The sequence below is a fragment of the Trachemys scripta genome, chromosome 3 (assembly GCF_013100865.1).
Source record: "Trachemys scripta elegans isolate TJP31775 chromosome 3, CAS_Tse_1.0, whole genome shotgun sequence".
Taxonomy (NCBI): domain Eukaryota; kingdom Metazoa; phylum Chordata; order Testudines; family Emydidae; genus Trachemys; species Trachemys scripta.
The window spans coordinates 112,723,208-112,743,437 of record NC_048300.1 but is presented as its reverse complement, the minus strand read 5'-3'; the positions used below and the strand labels follow the sequence as shown (position 1 = coordinate 112,743,437).

General features: G+C 42.1%; 1 protein-coding gene across 1 annotated transcript in view; it reads left to right on the top strand.

The window, feature by feature from the left end:
* The first annotated feature begins 3,769 nt into the window (after positions 1-3,769).
* Positions 3,770-20,230, top strand: part of CLVS2 (clavesin 2) — a 61,793-nt gene continuing 45,332 nt past the window's right edge. Inside the window, exons 1-2 of the mRNA XM_034765754.1 lie at positions 3,770-5,823; positions 16,995-17,169. Of these exons, the coding sequence (XP_034621645.1) occupies positions 5,435-5,823; positions 16,995-17,169 (564 nt within the window). The 5' untranslated portion in view covers positions 3,770-5,434. The remainder of the gene's footprint in view (positions 5,824-16,994; positions 17,170-20,230) is intronic.

The window sequence follows — 20,230 nt, the reverse complement described above, 5'->3', positions numbered from 1 at the left end:
ACAGAGGGAAAAGTAGGGATGCATAATAAATAAATTACATCATGCCATCAATATGTTACATTTAACTGCACTGCTGGCTCTGTTTTTCTTATTGTTTAAGTTGGGTGACATGTTTGAAAACACATGTTTCTTCATTACATTATTTTAATTGCGTTGGTAAATCTGCTTTCAGATGACAGTAAAATCCCTTAGTGCTTCTAGCAACTCATTTATTTTAGAACAAACCTTTCACATTTTTATATACAAGAACTGAAAATAATGCAAAAGCATTATCACCGTGAGCCCCTGCTGTGGCCCATCTGGCTCAAGGAGAACATGGCCAAGGCTGTATTTCTTAAGCATCTTCTGGTTTCAGGCTGCCCATCTATGTGCATCTTTCTTAATGTCCCTGTTCTGGATCCATTCCGTCCAGGAAAGGCCATCTGTTTCAGTTATTTTGAGGACACTTTGGTCTTTGTCTGTACAATTTATAGATTTTTATCAAAATGCTCATAATAGGAAGCTTGTGAATTGTACTTTACTGTGGTATAGAGTGGTTGAAAATTTTTGAATGACAACTTTTTAAATAGAAAAAGGGCCTTTGCTGAAAAAGAAATGTTCACAGAGCATTTTTTGTTCTATGAATTTTTTTTGGAGAAAAATCAAAACCTTTTTTGTTTCTCAGTTTTTGTTTTTTCTGTCCCCCCCCTTACTGCTTTCCCCCCCCCGCCTCTTTTTCAGTAATAAAATAGAAAAAGGGATAAAGGGGGTGTGAACTGAGAGAGGAAAAAGTGAGGAAAGACACTGAAAAGTCATATTATTGAAATTATTGAAAATTCTTAAGGAAAAATATTGCAAAAACATTTCTAAATCAGTTCTTTTTTAAAAAAATTGAAATTGTTTCAAAAGGTTCAAGTCTTGTAGCAATTTTTTTTCTGTTTTTCAATCAGCTCTACTCTGGTATCTAGATACAGGAATGGTGAAAGAACACTGATGTATGGGTGTTTGCCATTGCAAAAATAGATGTTTTACAAAATGTGGTGATTTTTTATTGTAGGTCACAACTAGTGAGCATAATGGGCTTCCACATGCTGAGTACCTTCATCTTGTGTTGACTTGGATGGGAGTTTGGGGCACTCATCACATGCCTGTACTCCAGTGTTGGTTTACTGAGAAAGGTGCTCTCATTGCTGTTCACTGTATATATTTCTATGTTTACTTGTTTCTTTACACAATAATGAGTATGTTCTGAGTATTTGAGTGCTATTTGTTCATTGGTCAGAGGATTTGGTTAACTGATCGGGGGAAATTGATTAAATTTAGAATTTTGGGTGGGTTTTTAAGGGTAATTTAGATCACGTTTTTCACTAGCTCAGCTGTGCTAGGAATTCTGGCCCAGATCCACACACAGCAATTAAGGCTCCTAATTTCCTTTGATTTCAATGGAAGTTTGTTGCTTAAATGCCTTTCGAAGTTCTGGGCCTCTCGCCTTACCCTTACCGTCCTTTCCATTGCATTTCCTCTTCTGCCTTTGCACCTCTTTAAGTTTTGGGTTTTTAACTGGATAATCGTGCAAAGAAAACAGTGTAATATTGGACTGGGTAGAATAACTATGTACATGTTGTAGTCTTTCATGCTCAATGATTTTTAAAGCTGAATAAACTTTATTTGCATACTAAGACCCCGTCATACACTCCTTTCTCAAGCAAAGCTCATATTAACTTCGGGGGGGGGGGGAGGGCTAGATTCACAGAGGGATTTAGGCACCCAAGTCCAAAATGTAGCTACTCAAAACCTTGGCATAGCTGCTACTTAACCATGAAGGTGCCTAAAGTCCCTAGGAGCCTAAGTTTCTGCTGATAAAGTCCCTTAAGTACCTAAACATCTGCAGCTGGGCATGCACATAGACACCTCAGTCCTGATGCCTGGACAGCTAGCTCATTCCTAAACCCTGGTGGGGTCCTCAAACTAGGCATTCCTTATCTATCTCAACTGCGGGGCCCAATACAGTAGGTGTGTTTAGAGGCTAACATATCAAACCTTGCACAAAATGGCATATGACGAGGACGTACTGGGGCCTCCTTATAAGTTGTACTTTAGTGAGTAGTATAGTCACCCAGCATGTGGGAGAACCAGTTTCAATTCTTATCTCTGCCAGATATGGAGTCTGGAATTGAAACCATAGTTCCCCCTTTTAGCTGAGTGCCCAAACTACTGGACTATGTCCTCTCAATCTCTCCTTTTGAAACTGTTCCACTTTGTGTAAGTAATCATTGGAACAGGGACTTGAATTTGGGTCTCCTACAGCCTAGGGGAGTGCTCTAACCACTAGGTTAAAGGTTAGAAGGGTGCACCTACTACTTTGGTTTGTTTTTGTTTGTTTGGTTGATTCGTTGTTTTTTTTGTGTTTTTGTTTTGTTGCAAAAAAGGACTTCAGCAACTAACTCCAGGAGAGGGTCCGTGGCTGTGTATTTCAAGCAGAGGGAGGAGCCTTCTTCCAACCCTGATTTATGCACCTAACTTCCTTTGAGGGAGAGGCCTTAGGCCACATCCTTCTCCTTAGCATTTTCTATTGGCTAATTTAGGCAAATCCTTGCTCATCCTGTTGGCTTTTGTGGACCCCATTCTTAGGCACCTAACCTCCCAGTGCATTGTGTAGGGAGCCCCAGCACCCAACTTAGGGCTGGGGATTGAGTTAGGTGGAAGGGTGCCTAAAGTGAGGTGTTGCAATGCTGAGGAGCTAGATCTGGGAGTTTAGCCTGAGGAAGAAGTGCAAGATCAGGGTGAAAGACACCAGGGAAAGACACTAATCTTCACTAAGGACTAAATCCTATTTTAAGAAGCAGAGTATTCCTTTGTAATATAATGAATTCAAAGAGGAATGGCCTGTAGTGCAAGGAAAATTGGACTTTTACTTATTTTATTTAAATGGAGGCTCTTTCCCCTTAACATTTCTGTTTTCAGGACACTCAACCAAAAAGGAGTGAGTATAACTGGAGTATAAAACCAAAAGAAACAGCCAGATAAAGAAGAAAAACAAAATTCTGACACTGCAACCAGGACTTGATTCTACAAAGATATATGCATGTGTTTAATTTTATCAATGTCAGTAATCTGAATGGATTCAAAGAGATTTGCATTTTCAGGATTGAGGCCTAACATGGGATTGTTATTTTTTGTGTGTATTCCTAAACTCAAAACAGTCAAAAGAAGCAGCGTTTGAGTTGTCAGAGTGCAAACATCATTTAAATCTCTTAAGAGAAAACCATGTTCAAATTCCTCAAAACCAGCCAATTTGAATTTACTAAACTTTCCAAATACATCAAAAATCACTTTTAGGCTGAGAACAAGCTAGAATCATTCTCCACAAAGGGTCAATTGTTTCCCACGCAGTTGTGTGTGTCTGAATTAAAGGATTTACAATTATAGGGTCACAGGGGCTGTAATTTACCATTGCTGAACCCCCTTTTCCCATCCCATACACACTGCCAAGTATGTTCTCCTGGATTTCTCTTCTAAACTTTCCTGCAACAATGGCGTTTTTAATAAATCAAAGCCACCGACGCATGGTTTTTTTTAGTATCTCAAATGCATTTAGAAGAGGTATGGTTCCTGTAGGAACTAGACACTAATGAGTGTCAATATGAATCGAAATCAACAATAGCTGCTAATTCCACTGCAGTTTGGCTCTTTGCACACAAAAGGGTGGGAAGGAATAGATGGGTTGGGGGAAAGGGAGGGCAGGGGGCGTTTCTCAACTGCCGGAATATAAATATTCAATCGCAAGAGGCCTGCTGGTGGTCCAAGGAGGGGTAGGGAAGCCAGCAGGTGCCGGGTGGAACTGGGGGGAAGGGCTGGAGCGATCTGCTCTCCTCTGTGGGGGTTTGTCTTTATCCTGCGGACAGAAAGCAGGGGGAAGGGCAGTGCTGGGTAACAACAACGTGAGGGAGAGAGGGGCTGATCTGAGCTGGAGTCACCGGCGGCAGCCGCCTAGGGAGCCCTGATTGACGCAAACCTGCCAGCAGCCGCGCACTGAACACACGGCAGAGCCACAGCAGCCGCACAAGAAGCCACCGGCTTGCTCCAGAACAACACAAAGGCGGCGGCGGCGGCGGCAGCAGCAGCGCGGAGCCAGAGCTCTCTGCAAGGAGCATCGCCCCCGCCCGGCCCCGGCCAGACACCAGCAGGGCTGTAGACAGCACGCGCCTCGGGGAATATGAGCCCGCTGCTTCCCCTGGGGATGTCCTGGGCTCCGGGCTTGGCCACTCTGCCTCTCCTCCCAGCTGCCTAGCTCCGGGCTTGCCACCGAGAGGAGCTGCTGTTGCTGATGGAGGCCGGGAGGTGCCGCATTGCCTAGGTTTTTCTTTGCCCTGCGAGCTGTCTTTCCAGCCCTTTCTTCTTGCTGCTAAGTACTGCGCGTTTTGCAAAGCGATTGAATTCAGCTGTCCGGGAGAAGGAGGAGGATGGGCTGGAGACCAGTCCCTCCAAGGCGGAGTGCAGTGTGTGGGAAGACCTGGATGAGATAAAAGAAAAAAAAAATAGAGGGGGGTGGGGGAAATACAACAACCAGCACCAGATCCTGCTGGTACCATCTGAGATCACTGTGTATGTAGGTGGAGGAGAAGGAAAAAACCCACCCCAAGCCGTAGGCAGTTTTGTTTTCTGGAGTCCTTATCTGTGCTCAAGAAAGAGGATCTTTAAATATATACCAGCAAAGGAACGACATGTAGCTTTTTTTCCCCTTTTCTTTTTAAATCAAAGAAAAATGCCTCTTAACCATGGCAAACATTGGTCTTAAATAAATGGTCCTCCTTTTGGAAAGCAACCTCTACCGGGAACTCTCAGTTTGAGGAGCCACATTTATTTATTTATTATTCTTTCTCTAGTGACTGCAGCATCAGGGGTGAGATCACTGTTTGCATGGGGGAGGGATAAAAACCTCATCCCAAATCCAAAGGTAGTCCTTCGTCCTGCTTTTTGGACTCGCTCTCTGTGATCATGTGGCTCTTAAAAAACCACTATAACTGCAGCTTTTTATTACCCCGATAAAATGCCTACTTAACCAAGGGGGCAAACTTGGGTCTTCTGGGGGAAAGAACCCTCCCCCCTTCTTTCCATAGTGATTTGCAGCAATAGGGTGTTCGTTTGTGGCGTGTTGTTATTGTTATACTGGCTTTTCTCTCTACAGTGACTGCAGCATCAGGCAATTGGGGTTCTGGGGGAAAGGTTATTTGGGGGGTAGAAGAGGGGTATCATAAGGGACAGGAGCAACAGGGTGCTGGGGATAGGGGATATATTCTAAAGGAAGAGGAGCAGCAGGTAGTGGGGAGATTTGGGGAGGGGGTACATGCTCTAAGGGTGAGGAACAACTGCATCAGGCTTTTGGGGCTGTGTGGAGGTGCATCCTATAAGGTAGAGGAGCACAGTTAGCAGCGACAGAGGAGGGAGCAGCACTATGACTCATTTGCAGGCAGGTCTGTCCCCGGAGACGCTGGAGAAAGCCCGGCTGGAGCTGAATGAGAACCCGGATACCCTGCACCAGGACATCCAGGAGGTGCGGGATATGGTGATTACTCGGCCGGACATTGGCTTCCTTCGCACAGATGATGCCTTCATTCTGCGCTTCCTGAGAGCCAGGAAATTTCAGCACTTCGAGGCGTTCCGTCTGCTGGCCCAGTACTTTGAGTACCGGCAGCAGAACCTGGACATGTTCAAGAGCTTCAAGGCCACTGACCCTGGCATCAAGCAGGCGCTGAAGGATGGCTTCCCCGGCGGGCTGGCCAACCTTGACCACTATGGAAGGAAGATCCTGGTCCTGTTCGCTGCCAACTGGGACCAGAGCAGGTAAATACTGAGCCCAGACTCTAACACATGCCCCTTCCCACCTGGCTGAGACCCACTCACTCATTAACCCATCCACCCCCATTGGACTGCATGTCTTATAGTCCTAAATGCTCATGCTTCAGAGTTTCAGTCGGCCACCTGTCAGGATCAGGAAGGGACTCTTTCTCCCAGTGTATTCTGGGTATTTTGGGGTGGTAGTGGTGGTATTGTCTTCCTCAGAAGCATCAGGAGTAGCCACAGATAGAGCTGAGACTCTGGACAGGATGGGCCAGGGCTGTGAGGTGGCACCAAGCATTCTCTCTCTTTCAGGTGCTTGGCTGACTGGTTCTTGCTCATTTGCTCGGGGTCGTGCTCAGGGGTCGGCAACGTTCGGCACGCGGCTCACCAGGGTAAGCACCCTGGCGGGCTGGGCCAGTTTTATTTACTTGCTGACGTGGCAGGTTCGGCCGATCGCGGCCCCCACTGGCCATGGTTCGCCGTCTCGGGCCAATGAGGGCGGCGAGAAGTGGTGCAGGCGAGCGGTGTGCCGAACGTTGCCGACCCCTGGTATAACTGATCACCATATGTGGAATTTGGAAGGAATTTTCCCCCAGGTCAGATTGGTAGTGACATTGGCAGGCTTTCACCTTCTTCTGCAGTGTGTGGGTGCAGATCATTTGCCAAGATCATCTGGGTGTATCTTCTTTAATCATTTCCCTGCTATTGCAGGGGCTTGGGCACTGGTGCACCTAAGTCCCTCCTGTGGCACAGAACAGTCTAGTTTCCTTTGGGCTATAAAACTTTTGGTCTGATTTTCAGTAGTTGAATTTAGTATGTAGGTGCTGGGTGTTGTTGGTGGCCTGTGATATACAGAAGGCTGAGATGATCTGGTGGTCCCTTCTGGCCTTAAACTCAATGACTATGATTGAACCCTCCCCTCACCATTGATGAAATCCAGTAGGTTACAGGATGATGGGGAGGGCAATAGGACACATCTTGCTTTACACACAGCAGGACTGGACTGCCAGTTTTATTTTGCCCTTCCTGGGAAAGCTCTGTCCACTGCCCTGCATATTCAGGGTGGGGGAAAGAGACTCCTTTTTCCCTTATTGATGGATTGGGCAAAGGGCATACTCCTTGATTTACATTTCTCTGCCTCTTCCCCAGCTGAAATAATGATGCATTTAAAAGAGGCAAAACAGATAATTTGTCCAACTGGCCTGACAAATATTTATTACATCTTGTCTCAGCTCTTTTTGCTTAAGCACACAATACATCTCAAGCAATGAAAGAAAGGGCAGCTTGGTAGTGCTCATTTGCATATCAGTAATACCCACAATGCGCTTCCAACTCAAGGCTAATTCCCATTTCTAAAGAGGAACTGAAAAGTCTGGGTGTACATGAAGTTCAGGCTCTGAGTACTTTTCCTCAGCCAGAGAAGGCAAGATAAGTTACTGAACCATCTAATTATGCATGTGTCAGATTGATGTTAAACACCTCGTTCCTTCACCTCTCCTACTCTGCATCACAGGTGACAGTCTGCTTGGTGAAATTATCAGTGAGGCAGGAGGGATCTTTATACATGTTTTTTTGCAGCAAGATTTCAAAACTGAATGACGCTACAAGGGCCCTAAAGCTGATTGTGGTCCGTTCTGGAGTGAAGATGGCTTAGTGAGCTCATACAAGTGCTGTGTATTATTATCAAGGCCTGGTATGCGAGCAACAGGAAACGTGTTCTGTGGGGAAAACATTGGTTTAAAAATGCATCACTGGGGATGCTGTACATAATTTCCTTCTGTTATGGGGGGGGAGGGCAGAAGGGGGGAACCACCTATAGCCTTCAAATTACAGGCAGTTTAAACATTCTTTAACTTTCAATACAGATCTATTCATGGATCCATTAGGTGTGAACTATTTACATCCCACTCCTGCAAACTATACTCATGTGAGTAATCTCATTAAGATCACTAAGGTTACCCAAGAGAGGAAGTACTATTGATGTGTGCAAGGGTTGCAGAATTAGGTACTGCCACAAAAATAATAATAATAATAATAATTATATCATTATAGCTCCTTACCCTGTAAAGACAAACTCAAGCCTTTTCTTAAATAAATAAGCTGGTAATGTCCTAAAAGAGAGATCAAAATGACAGGAATAACTGCAAGGATGTGACAAGTTAGACATCTTGTTAAAATTGTACTTCGGCCATGATGAAATTCTCTCACAAATCCAGTCTGGCCTGTCTCAAGTATGATCAATTTTCTTCTTCGTAATTGCACTCTGGTAAAATAAGTCTTATGTGGAAATATGCAGAGCACTAGTTCTTAGTCAAAGTACAAAAAATAGCACTTGTTAATCACTTGTTTTTAATGTGGCAAGAGTGGGTTAATTCACCTGTATTAATAGTGAGATATATTCTTATTTGATTTAAATTACATGAGATCAGCTGGGAGAATATTAAAAAGACAAAACATAATTACAATTTTATGGACGTTTAACTGAACACATTATTTATATTACAGTCGTAGTGTGACTGAGGTACCCCAAATACCTAGGTACCCCAACTGAGATGGGAATCCCACTTTCCTTGCCCCAAAGAGAGAGTTATTTGTCCACAGAGACAAGACAGACAAAGGGAGGAGAACAAAGGTACAGAAAGGGGAATTGACTTGCTGAAGGTCACACAGCAGGTCAGTGGCAGATCTGGGAATAAAACGTAGATCTCCTGACTCCCAGGTGAGTACCCCATCCAAGGGACCACACTGCCTCCCCACAAATGCAGCTGACCTGATATTCAGTTAATGCCTGATACTGAGGGGTGCTGTGCACCTATCTCTTATATTGATTAAGCCCTTACTGCTTTAACAGTACACAAACCAATGTGCTTTTTACTTAGAACAAAACTCTTAAAAAGCTTCTGTTCTATCAGTGAATTCCCTGCATACTTTCTTGACTAAGTTAACAATGCGCTGCAAGCCAATAAATATAGTTAATCATAGGTGTACAATTTATTATAGTCAACAAATTAACAATTCCAACTAAAAAGTGACAATTGTTTTTTTTAAATGAATAACAGCTACAGATCAGATGATTTATATAGCATCAACAGTCTATCATTTATATAGTTCTAATTACCATCAGACCTATCAAAGGACTTAGGAAAAGGATGAAACAAATTCCTATGAAAAAACAAACCCATGTGCCAACCAAGACATTACATTCACTAAATTAAAGCAGGGCCTGAAAACTGTACCAGATGCCCTACAGTCTGAAAGATTAAACCAGAAGCTTATAAAAGATGGGGGAGGTTCTAATGCAAGGGCTAAGGGGAATGTTCCAGTGAGCAGTCCAACACCTCTCTAAGCAGATGGTAGGGAAAAAATGATGGGGGTCCTACCAGGGGCTGTGCCTGGATCATACATGGGGGCTCAATCTTTCATATTAACTTCTGATTTGGAGGTATATGATTACATTTGGATAGTAGGTGTATAATTTATCTTTCTTATGCCTCCAGCTGGTTGCTGGAAGGGAGATTCTCTTCTCTTCTGCTCTCCCCCCCAGCACATAGTCTTTTAACCTTTGGAGGCAAGGATCTCTATTACCTTACCCCTTCTAATCAATTTTCTGGCTATTGCAATGGATGGGGGCTTTCTTTCTTTCTTTCTTTCTTTCTTTCTTTATATTTTTTGGATCCTCATCCTGCACTACCATTTGGGGTTTTTTGGGGGATATCTTCCCAGATAACTATCACTAATGTTTGCTTCAACTACCACTCAGAGCTTTCCCAAGAAGGGCAGAATAAAATTGGCATGGTTCCTGTCAGTTTCACAGCTGTCTGCAGGGTTCTGAATATCAGCAGTGAAATTGACCAGATTTGTTAATTTTACTCTGTGGTTGAATGGGGAATCTGTAAGCAGAGTCAAAGGCACTGGAGCTGTCTGTTGCAGACTTAGGAACCAGACACTGCACTGTTTCACATTCAAAAGGTTGTTTTCAAAACCACACATGCTAGAAAGTTTTTTTTAAATGACAGGTTAAATTCTGCAAACACTAATCGCTCATCCCACTTTGCAACTCCCTAATCACCACAGATGAGTTGGCAAGTGGATTTTTCAAGCCATGAATTGAACCAAATGACAAAATAATGATGCAAATAAATAGTAATGCTACTTGGATATTAAGGTCACTCTGTGTGAAATAATATTCTTTCAAATATGAATTATAATTAATGAAAACACTATAATAGAAGTTTGTTACTCCAGTTAATAATGGCAAATCCAGAAGATCAAAACTGTAAGATCTTTGGGGCAAATGCTATACTTTCCTATGTTTTTGTACAACATCTAACACAGTAGGCTTTTTTATCCTGATTGAGGCTTCTGGGTGCTAACACAATAGACATAAACCAAAAGATTTTTATCTTTAGCTGATTTTTATGAGCTCTCCTCTTTTGTTAGCACCCACACCTGTACCTGGATTGTCAAGAGTCAAGGGGATCTGAGGCATCTCTTGTAGTTGAATTGTCTTGCCAAAACCTTCTAAAAATGTTAACCAAGAATGGTAGATTAGATTCTGGATGCTAGAGACTGCCAGAATGAAGTGATTTTTTTTTTTTTTGAGCAGTGACTGTACTACAGCTTCTTTAATAGAAGCCTTCACCAGCCAGGATGGACATGGTTTGAAAAGGTTTCCCAACACATCTAGTGCCTTAGGAAGCTACACTGACCTAAACTCAAGCGGAGACCCAGATTCCACTTTGCATCCACAGAGGCAGACTGAATCCACACAAAATTTCCTCATAATAGTAGGGACTCATGTCAGCCAGAGAGCTATTATGACCTCTCAGAGGAACCAGACTGTCTGCTATTCAAAACAAATGGGAATTAGCCGATGCAAGATTTAACAGATGCTATGGTAAAGGCAAAGAAACTCTACTTTGCTTCCCACATAACCGTGGCATGAGATGTTAAAAACAACTGCCATAGGTGATTTGATTTGACGTGAGATTTCTGCCACCAGTGAGCTAGCGGTCTTCTCTCTAGCCTCAGTTGTTGTATGAGGATGAAGCCAGGGCACAGGTTGCTTGGTCCTCTTCCTCCTCCTCTGCACCCCACGTCCCCACCCCCGGCTGCTTGCAAAAAAAATGCCACATGCACCTAATTCTAAGCAAGGATTCACAGCTGAGCATCCCAAGCTAAGAGAGCCGCTTCCTTCCAGCCTAAATTTAGGTGCTGAATTCTGTGAGGGGGGTGGGGCTTAGGACACACCCCTTTCCTTAGCATCTCCCATTGGCTAGTTTAGGCAAGGAGCTGCCTAGCTTGCTGGCTTTTTTGAATCACATTCTTAGGCACCTGTCTGCCCCCATTCATTGTATAGTAAGCCTGGGTGCCTAACTCAGGTCTTGTGTATCCCAATGATTTCCTAGGTGCCTAAAAATTGGACATTGTGATGCTTTTCGTGAATCTAGCCCACAGTATTCATTCAGTACATGATCACCTATTTCCAGCTTTGTTACTGATATGTTTTTCTAGGCTAAAAATATTATATAAACAGTTGTATAAATCATGGTTGTATAAATAGGAGGCATTAAATACAGTTAATAGTGAATTCTAGATTATATAAAAGAATTAGTTACACACGACTAGCTACAATATGTCATGTGAGGGGCTATATGATAAGTGTGACTGAAGTCAGCCACTAATAAAACAGGATTTATTTCTCCAGTAGTGGGGTGCAGGTCAGCTCTAGGTTACTGTAAAGCCATGCATGATAGCAAATCAGACACAATGCACTTCGCTTGCCTGAAACCACTGTAGCAATTGTTTGAAAACTGGGGTCAGAGGAAAATAAAGCACTCAGTTTCCCTTCAATAAACAAACACCCTAAAAGCTCAAAGGTCTGGAGGTCAAAATGACTTAAACTGCTGGAGTCTTTGGGTCTTGCTGTGAAGAATGGGCACATGCTACTTAGCATACACACTGCGCTGGCCAATTGCTGTAACTTATGCAGATGGATGGAATAAAATTATGGCTTCTTCCTTTCATGCTGTACAATGGCAGTAGTTAAAAACCAGCAACTGCAACAAATCTCATCCAGGAGCGGTGCCAGGGTTTTTGCTGCCCTAGGCGGTAGCGCTCCTTCTCAGAGCATTCGGCAGCGGGGGTCCTTCCGCTCCGCGTCTTCAGGGCACTTCGGCGGCGGGTCCCGGAGTGAGTGAAGGACTCGCCGTTGAAGCGCCCCGAAGATGTGGAGCGGAAGGACCCCCACCGCTGAATTCCCACTGAGGACGGCAAAATGCCACCCCAAATCCTGCTGCCCTAGGCGACCGCCTAGTGTTGCCTAGTGGAAGTGCTGGCCCTGATCTCATCTCATTCTGGCTATATGTCTTGCTAGTGCTTGCAGTTAATGCTACTTTTCATTTTTGCTTTGTGACATTTCTCTAGTTAAACTGAAAGTTATCCGAACACTGCACATGGATCTCAGCAGTACAACCCAGGGAGTAGGATGGGCACCTAGTGAGGCTTTTATAAATCCAAGGAAATCAAAGAAATTTTATATAAAAAATTGTAAAATTGGGTGTCTGCAGAACACTAAAATATAAGCCAAGGCTCAAAATTCACATTAATTAGTTTCCCGTTTGCATTTCTTTATATAACACTTTTGATGTCAAATTTTTATATAAATAGAGCTTAATCAATTTAGACTAGTGCACCTATTTTTGAACAATGCTTGACCAGTATGGCGCCAAAGTCAGGTTTCTTTCCATAGGATCTGAGTAGGAGGAAGCATTGATTGGGGCAATGACAAGAAAAGGAGAGAGTAGGCAAGCAATAGGGAGGGAAGGGAGAAAGAAGAAGAGAGAATCAAGAAAGAAAAGGAGGGGTCAGGAAAAAGACAACTACTAATAAGGGGAAAACATAAAACAGGAACAGGGTGGGGCTGTAAGGAATGAACGTTTGTGTGTGTGTATTTATCAATCAATCTGCAATGGAAAGAGGAGACTGAAGAAAGATTGGAATAAGGAGAGAGGATAAAAAGATGGTAAATGAAATTAGAGAGAAAGAAGGTCAAAAGAAATGTAATCCCATGATTTGATAACAACAACAAAATAGTTATCCAACTCTACCTTCTGTTACATTTCCTAGTAAGTCCCTGGAAAATGTTCCACAACACTTGGAAATATGTAAAGACAGAATGTTGTTGCGTGGGACTTGGATTAGTTTGTTGGCTACTGGGTATGTAGCCCGGTATCCAGTTTAAAAAAAAAAAATTGCATTTCTCAGTGGCAAGTAATTTTCTACCAACCATACTCAGACTTCAAGTTCAGATGAGAATGGAGCACGTATAAAGGTTCATTGTATAGCAGGACAAGACTGTCACAAGCCTGTGAAGGGACTTCAGTTTCTATAGGTCTCACGTATTGTGCAGAGTGGACTAGAGATGAGTCTTTATGCAAATAACTCTGCACTATGTAACAACTGTAATATAGCTCAATTATTCATATTTCATTGTATAGAGCTTTTCTGCTTTGCCTTTAATACACAACTTGCAATTTGCAACACCGAAGATTTCCTCTATCATGTTGGGTTTAGATTTCTGGGTAGCTTCAGCATTTGCTCAAAGTAAAAGCTGCATTAAATGGCTTAGAATCAGTGCTTAATTTGTAATAAAAGAGGTGCCGGGGCTCAAGCTGGGTGGCCAGAGAGCGGTGGCCACTGGCTGGGCACCCAGCTCTGTAGGCAATACCACGGCCAGCAGCAGCACAGAAGTATGCCATGGTATGGTGTATTGCCACCCTTACTTCTGCAATGCTGCTGGCAGTGGTGCTGCCTTCAGAGCTGGGTGGCTAGAGAGTGGCAACTGCTGGCTGGTATGCCAGGGGTGCTGGGACTATGAACTGCCAAGCCTAGAGGTACCAGGGCTCAGCTGAATTAAGCACTGCCTATAATGTATTTTTCTTTCTTTTGTGGTTTTCAGCAATGTAGCTCACTTAAGTAATATAGCAAAATCAAGAAAGAAAGCCCAGTATAGATAATCAAGATGCCAGGGTAGGATAGCTTATCTTCTATTTTCACGCAATTTCCTTTCAAGGGTGGTTTTTTTGTTGTTTTTAACATGGACAGGTCCCTGAATGGTTCTAACTTGATTTATTTTATTTTGTGGATAAATTGGGTATCTTCTCCTGATAGCAAATGAAAGCATTTTCTGGTAGTTTAATCATTATTCTTTTTGTCTTCTTCATTGGAGGGAGAAATTCTTGCCTTTTTCAGCTGAGAACCATGAAATTATAAGTTTATTATAGGCCAAATTCTGAGACCCATACCCACCTTGAGTACCTTCTTAATGGGACTTTTTATGGAATAAGATACTATAGAATGTGAGTAAGGGTTTCAGAATCTAGCCCTATAGAATCACAGCTCCTTCAACACTATGGGTGAAATCCTGGCTCCATTAAAGTCAATGGGAATTTTGTCATTGACTTCAGCGGGGTCAGGATTTCACTCTCTGTTATGATAGCTTAAGGGTCTGATCCAGCAAACAATATATAGGTGGCATTCTGGATCCCTGACAGGCTCGCTTTGTAACGGACTAATGTGTTCAGAAGAAATGTTGTCTGTCCCCTCGAATGAAAACAAAAAATCTCCGCAAACCCAGCTCAGGCCACTGGGGACTTGGGCAGCAACTTGGCATTTAATGTAAATGAGCTCCCCACATTCAGGTGGGATTCTGTAAACCAAAGGAGTGCCTACCATTTTAAGGATGGCATAATCCCAATACATGGCCCCAATGGAGGAGAGAGAGGCCCTAGCCATCTTTAAATACCTTATGTACTACAGCTAGTCAGATAACGTTTTTGGTGAACATTTTTATGGACTATTTTCTCTCTTTCATCAAAATTTTGACTTGTCTGATAATCTCTAATACAAGTTAGTGTGCCTGTGGAAGAGTATGCTTGTGTCTCTTCCATTCCCCACCATTGGAAAGGAGTGCAGGGCACTCTGTCAAAGTGATGGAGCTCACATGCTTCCAAACAAGAGAGCTGCAGCTGCTTCTACAGTAGAAAAAAAGTGGGGGCGTTTTTTAATGCTCGTGTTAGCAACAGTGCAATATAGACTGTACTGGGTGTTTTCAAGACCACTTTGATTTGGGTGTCCTGCACTCCTTTCCAGTGGTGGGGTTAGGAGAGGACTACATAGGAGGATGCATGATGTCTCAGATTAACATATACATATATCTTTCTATCTGACACACAGGATTTGATGACATGGTGGTAAAAACTTGGTGCTTGGTCTACTCTGTGGTTTATTCTGGAGCTGAAGAATGCTCACAGAGTTTCCTGTACACACACCTTACGTGGGAGAGACCTCTTTGAGCTGATGAGTCTTTTTCCCTCCAGTTGAACTTTGGAATAGAGCTGACAGCCCAGGTTCCTTTTTTATTTTTAAATGTTTCCTCTTTGACTGAATGTCATATATGACAGTTAGGCTGGATGGAGTCTATCACACTGCTTCTGGAAAGTGGCCAGTTATGGGTGGCTGTGGAATGCTGAAAGCAGTCCTGCAAAGGGATCTGCTGTAGTCAGCTCCTATGGTCATGTAGAGCCCCACTGACTCCAATAGGACACATAGGGATGTAAGAGTTCGTGTACAGCTGGTCGAAATGGTTTTGACCATTTTGCATCAAAAATGGAGTTTCAAAGACTGACTTTTTTTTCCATGGAAAATTTCAATTTATAGAAACTTTAAATCAAAAATAAAGAAAATTTTTGACAAAAATTGAAAAATTTCATCCTTTTGCAATCTTTCATTTGTAAATTATAAGGCAATTCCACCTTTCCCCTTTTTAAAGTTTCCATTGTAAGTAAAGAAGGAGAAAGTAGCAAAGTGAGAGAGAGAGAGAGAGAAAAATTGGGTTTTTCCCCAAGTTTCTCTTACTACCATGCTCGCTTTTTACCAGCAGGGGAAAAAGGGGAAAAGTTTGAACATATAATAGAGAGTGGGATTTATCTTGACAAATCAATGGGAAAGCTTTCAAAATGAAATTTTTTAAAATAAAAAAAAATCATGAAAATAATGGATTGAAATGAAAAATGTTTAATTTCTTTCAATTTTTTTCATGAAACATGCTTACCATTTTCCCCAGTTTGTTTTTTTTGGTTTGCTAGCAGATCTCTTTGCAGACCTGGGGCCTTTACCAGTAGTGTTCAGCTGGCAGAATAATTACAAGGGAAGAACCTCCTTGGAATAAGGAAGAACCTTTTAGCAACCTACTCTGGAAAGTCCACAGTTTTTATAGGCCGTACTAGGCTATGGCCAAATTTAGGTAGTGAGACCAGCATGGAATTATAATTTCTATTACATGTTTATTTATATAGGAGTCTTTATATTTATGTGTGTGTAAAATACACCATTATGTACTATTTCTATTTTTAGGTGCAGCATGCACACATTATGCAATCTCTCTGTACTAAAATGTAATGTGGAATGTAGCAGATGAAAATGATCATCAGATTCTAAATTGAGTATTGAAACTGCCTTGCTAGGGGGTAAAAAGTACTCAGAAGGCGATTAATTAAATCTTAGTAGGCTGACATTGCCTTTAACCAGAGAAGTTCCAAGCAGTGGTGTGTTTCTTTTTTTGTTTTCATGAAGAGACTCTTGTTGTGCTGAAAACACTGAAAATTCTACAGTGTACTATATGGATCTGAGAGTAACAATAATGAGAGAGAGAGAGGTGTTGAAATTCCCTTTTGTTAGCAGTTGAAGACTGGGGAGTTGTAATCCCTATCTTTGGAAAGTTTTGCCAGGGAAAATTGGGTGCATATTTCTAGTGTTGGACTGTAATAGTCGTCCATGCAACTATGATCTTAAAACAATAGAAGTTGCACAGATCTTACAGTATATACATTTGATAAATGGGAAAATAATTAGGCAGCTCAGAAGGTTGTCACTTTCTATGGGAAAATTTACATTTGCTTTGGCAGTTTATATTTTTGCTGCTTATATTTGAAAGCTAATTTTATCCGAGGATACCTATATGGCAAATATAAAATCAAAATCCATCCTTTGGTTTACATGTTTGATAAATAACATGAAAGGAAATGGTTAGAAGTTTTCTACCTCATGTTTTTGCATGCCCTCATCATTCCCTTCTGGTTAGCCTAACCCAGTTCACCCTCTATTATTGACAGGTACACACTGGTGGATATTTTGCGTGCCATACTTCTTTCTTTAGAAGCCATGATTGAAGATCCTGAACTTCAAGTGAATGGATTTGTTTTGATTATAGACTGGAGCAACTTCACCTTCAAGCAGGCCTCCAAACTCACACCAAGCATGCTGAGATTAGCCATAGAGGGCCTTCAGGTAAGGTTCCCTTTTTCACTCCTTACTCTATTTCCTTGGCTCCAGGTTGAAAACCTGCATATTCAAAGCAAACAGAAAAGGCACATTTGTTTAAAATAGGGACATTTTCACCTTTTGAGATAATTGGGTTGCCTCATCATTTGGGACAGGGCTAATGAACTATGGGCCTGCCCTGGCTCCCACAACAGGAGTTTTGTCATTGACTTCAATGGCAGTAGAATCACACCCTAGTACTTGATCCTGCAAGGTGCAGGGTGCTTTGGTTTCACATCTGACTTCACTGGGACTGTGCCCCGGTTTAAAGTTAAGTAGGTGCTTAAGTATTTTCTGAATCAGGATCCAAAGTGCTCGGCATGTTGGAGGATTGAGACCCTATATATTTACTGTAATTTACAGCTGCTATAGTTGCTGATAATTTTAGAGCATTCTACCCAGAGACGTTGTGAAGGACACTACACAACTGCCAGTTGTTTTCTGTGGTCTTTAATGATTGTTAAAATGAAAAACTGTAATCTGTGAAATAATTGCTCATTTGAAGGCAAGCAGTAATCTTTATGGAAAAATACCTATGACTCACTCTTGTGGCAGTGTGCTTTGCTTTTATAAGGCCATATATTTCTTTCCTTTGTTTTTTTCCCCCGATTTTAATTATTTAAACATTTTCATTACTTATATAAAACAAAAGAACAACCTTATCTTTGCATTTTACTAACTTGGATATTGCTAGCTTTGCAGGAATTGTGTAGTGCTGGGTCAAGTTTTGATCTAATTCTTGAAATGCCTTAACCGGTGCTCAGTCTACTACCACATAAGTGAATGGTTAGAACTAACAGACTGTGATCCTGATTCTCCCCTCACTTACTCTGGTGGAGCTCCATGGACTTGACTGGAATTACTCTGGATTTGCATCAGTATAAGTGAGAGGACAAGCAAGCCCCATATGTGAAACAGTGAGCTAAAATAAATAGTCTGTGTGTAAGCTGGGCTGCAAGGACAAAGAGTAAAGATGCAGGTTGGGTTGTTATGCTTTGAACAGAAATGGCATAAAGTGAACCTGTGGCACAAGGTATATGAGAGACTAAGAGCACTGTGTGTGTTTTATGTGTGTGGGGTTTTTTCTCTTGTTTTTGGAAAGTTTGGATTTAGTGTGTGATTTTTATTTTGCAATATCAATCAGCATTTGACTAACGGCAGGTCTACACTTAAAACGCTGCAGCTGCAGTGCTTCAGTGAAGACGCTACTCTGTCGACGGGAGAACTTCTCCTGTCAGCGTCGTTAATTCACCTCCATGAGAGGCGGTAGCTGTGTTGACAGAAGTGCTCTGGGCAATAGTGCTGTCTATACTGGGGGCTTAGATCAGTATAACAACATGGCTCAGGGGTGTGGATTTTTCACACCCCTGAGCAATGTACTTATATCGATTAAGTTGATAGTGTAGACCTGGCCACACTCTCGCCACTTAATTTTTATGTGTATAATATAGAAATATGTCAAGCACTCAAAAGTTAGGAAGTGCCAGATTGAAGATTGCCCATGCCACCTTAATTCAGTCCCCTTGTGCATATGCATTATGAGACAGTCTTTCATTACATGATCATATACTGGTTTTGCACAGGTCCACTGCCTTATTCCTTAAACAGATGGATGTCGCTCTCTGAATGAGTGGTTATTCAATATTCTGTTTTCTCCTCATTCACTGTGAGGCCCCATGACTTCATAGAATCGTAGACTTTGAGGTCAGAAGGGACCATTATGATCATCTAGTCCAGTGGTTCCCAAACTGGGGTTCATAAAATGTTACAGGGGGTTCTTGGGGAAAAAATTCCCTAATGGCGGACAGAGCTGTCCTTAGGGATCCCTGGCAGCATGGGGCTAGCAGCCTGGAGCCCCTGGACTTCCAAGAGCTAAGCAGATCAAAGCAAGCCTATCTACCACACTGAGGAGATTTAAACTTCAAGACTCCTTATAAGAAATGGAAAGGGAGGTGGATTTTTTTTCTCTTTTTAAAATTAAATAGGCAGCTAGTTTTGTTTTTAAAATTATTATGAAGAACAAGTTCAAGCTTTGTTGTAACGTGCGTTGTTTGCCTGGACTGCTCAAGACCTGAATGCTTGTGTAGGAGGAACTCTGTGAGTTGGCTTCTTAAATACCTTCATGCTGTTTTACATCGGATACTCCTTGATGAAACATAGGAGCCTTGTCTTATAACAGGCTTATTCAAAGTGATACAAGCTACAAACGTGAGATCTTGGAAGAGTGTTGCCGTTTTCATAATGTAATAAAAATATTGTAAATATTTAAATATTTAATATAAATATAAAAATATTTAATATAAATAAATAATAATTAATAATAGTGTATAATAAGCATGTCAAAAACAAATTTTATATTTCCAAGATCACTGCTTTTATAATTTATACTCAGGTAAAGGAGAAAATCCCTGGAAATATTCATTTTTAGGAGGGGGTTCATGAGAACTGACATTTTAGTGAAAGGGGTTCACTGATAGTTAAAGTTTGGGAACCACTAATCTAGTCTGACCTCCTGCACAACACAGGCCACAGAATCTCACCCACCCACTCCTGTATCAAACCCCTAACCTATGTCTGAGCTATTGAAGTCCTCAAATCGTGGTGTAAAGACTTCAAGGTGCAGGGAATCCTCCAGCAAGCGACCCGTGCCCCACGTTGCAGAGGAAAAAACAAGAACCCAGGGCCTCTGCCAATCTGCCCTGGAGGAAAATTCTTTGACTTATTTACTGCACACTATTCAAACTTAGGGGCTTTTCCATGGCACTTATCACTATAGTGTGGGGTTTCATGTGGAGCAGATAAAGCACACGACCAATGTGGTTGCAAGCTGAATCCGAATTCTGTTTATTGCAAGCCTTCCTCCACAGTTTTCCCCAACATTACACAACACAATTAGGCTACAACAACACATCCACGGATTGGACAAGAAGGAGAACCATGTGTTCACCACATGCACAGCCCCACACCGATTGGCCCAACCGCCCCCTACATAAGGCCATGATCTGCTCACCTCATCCCATACAACACT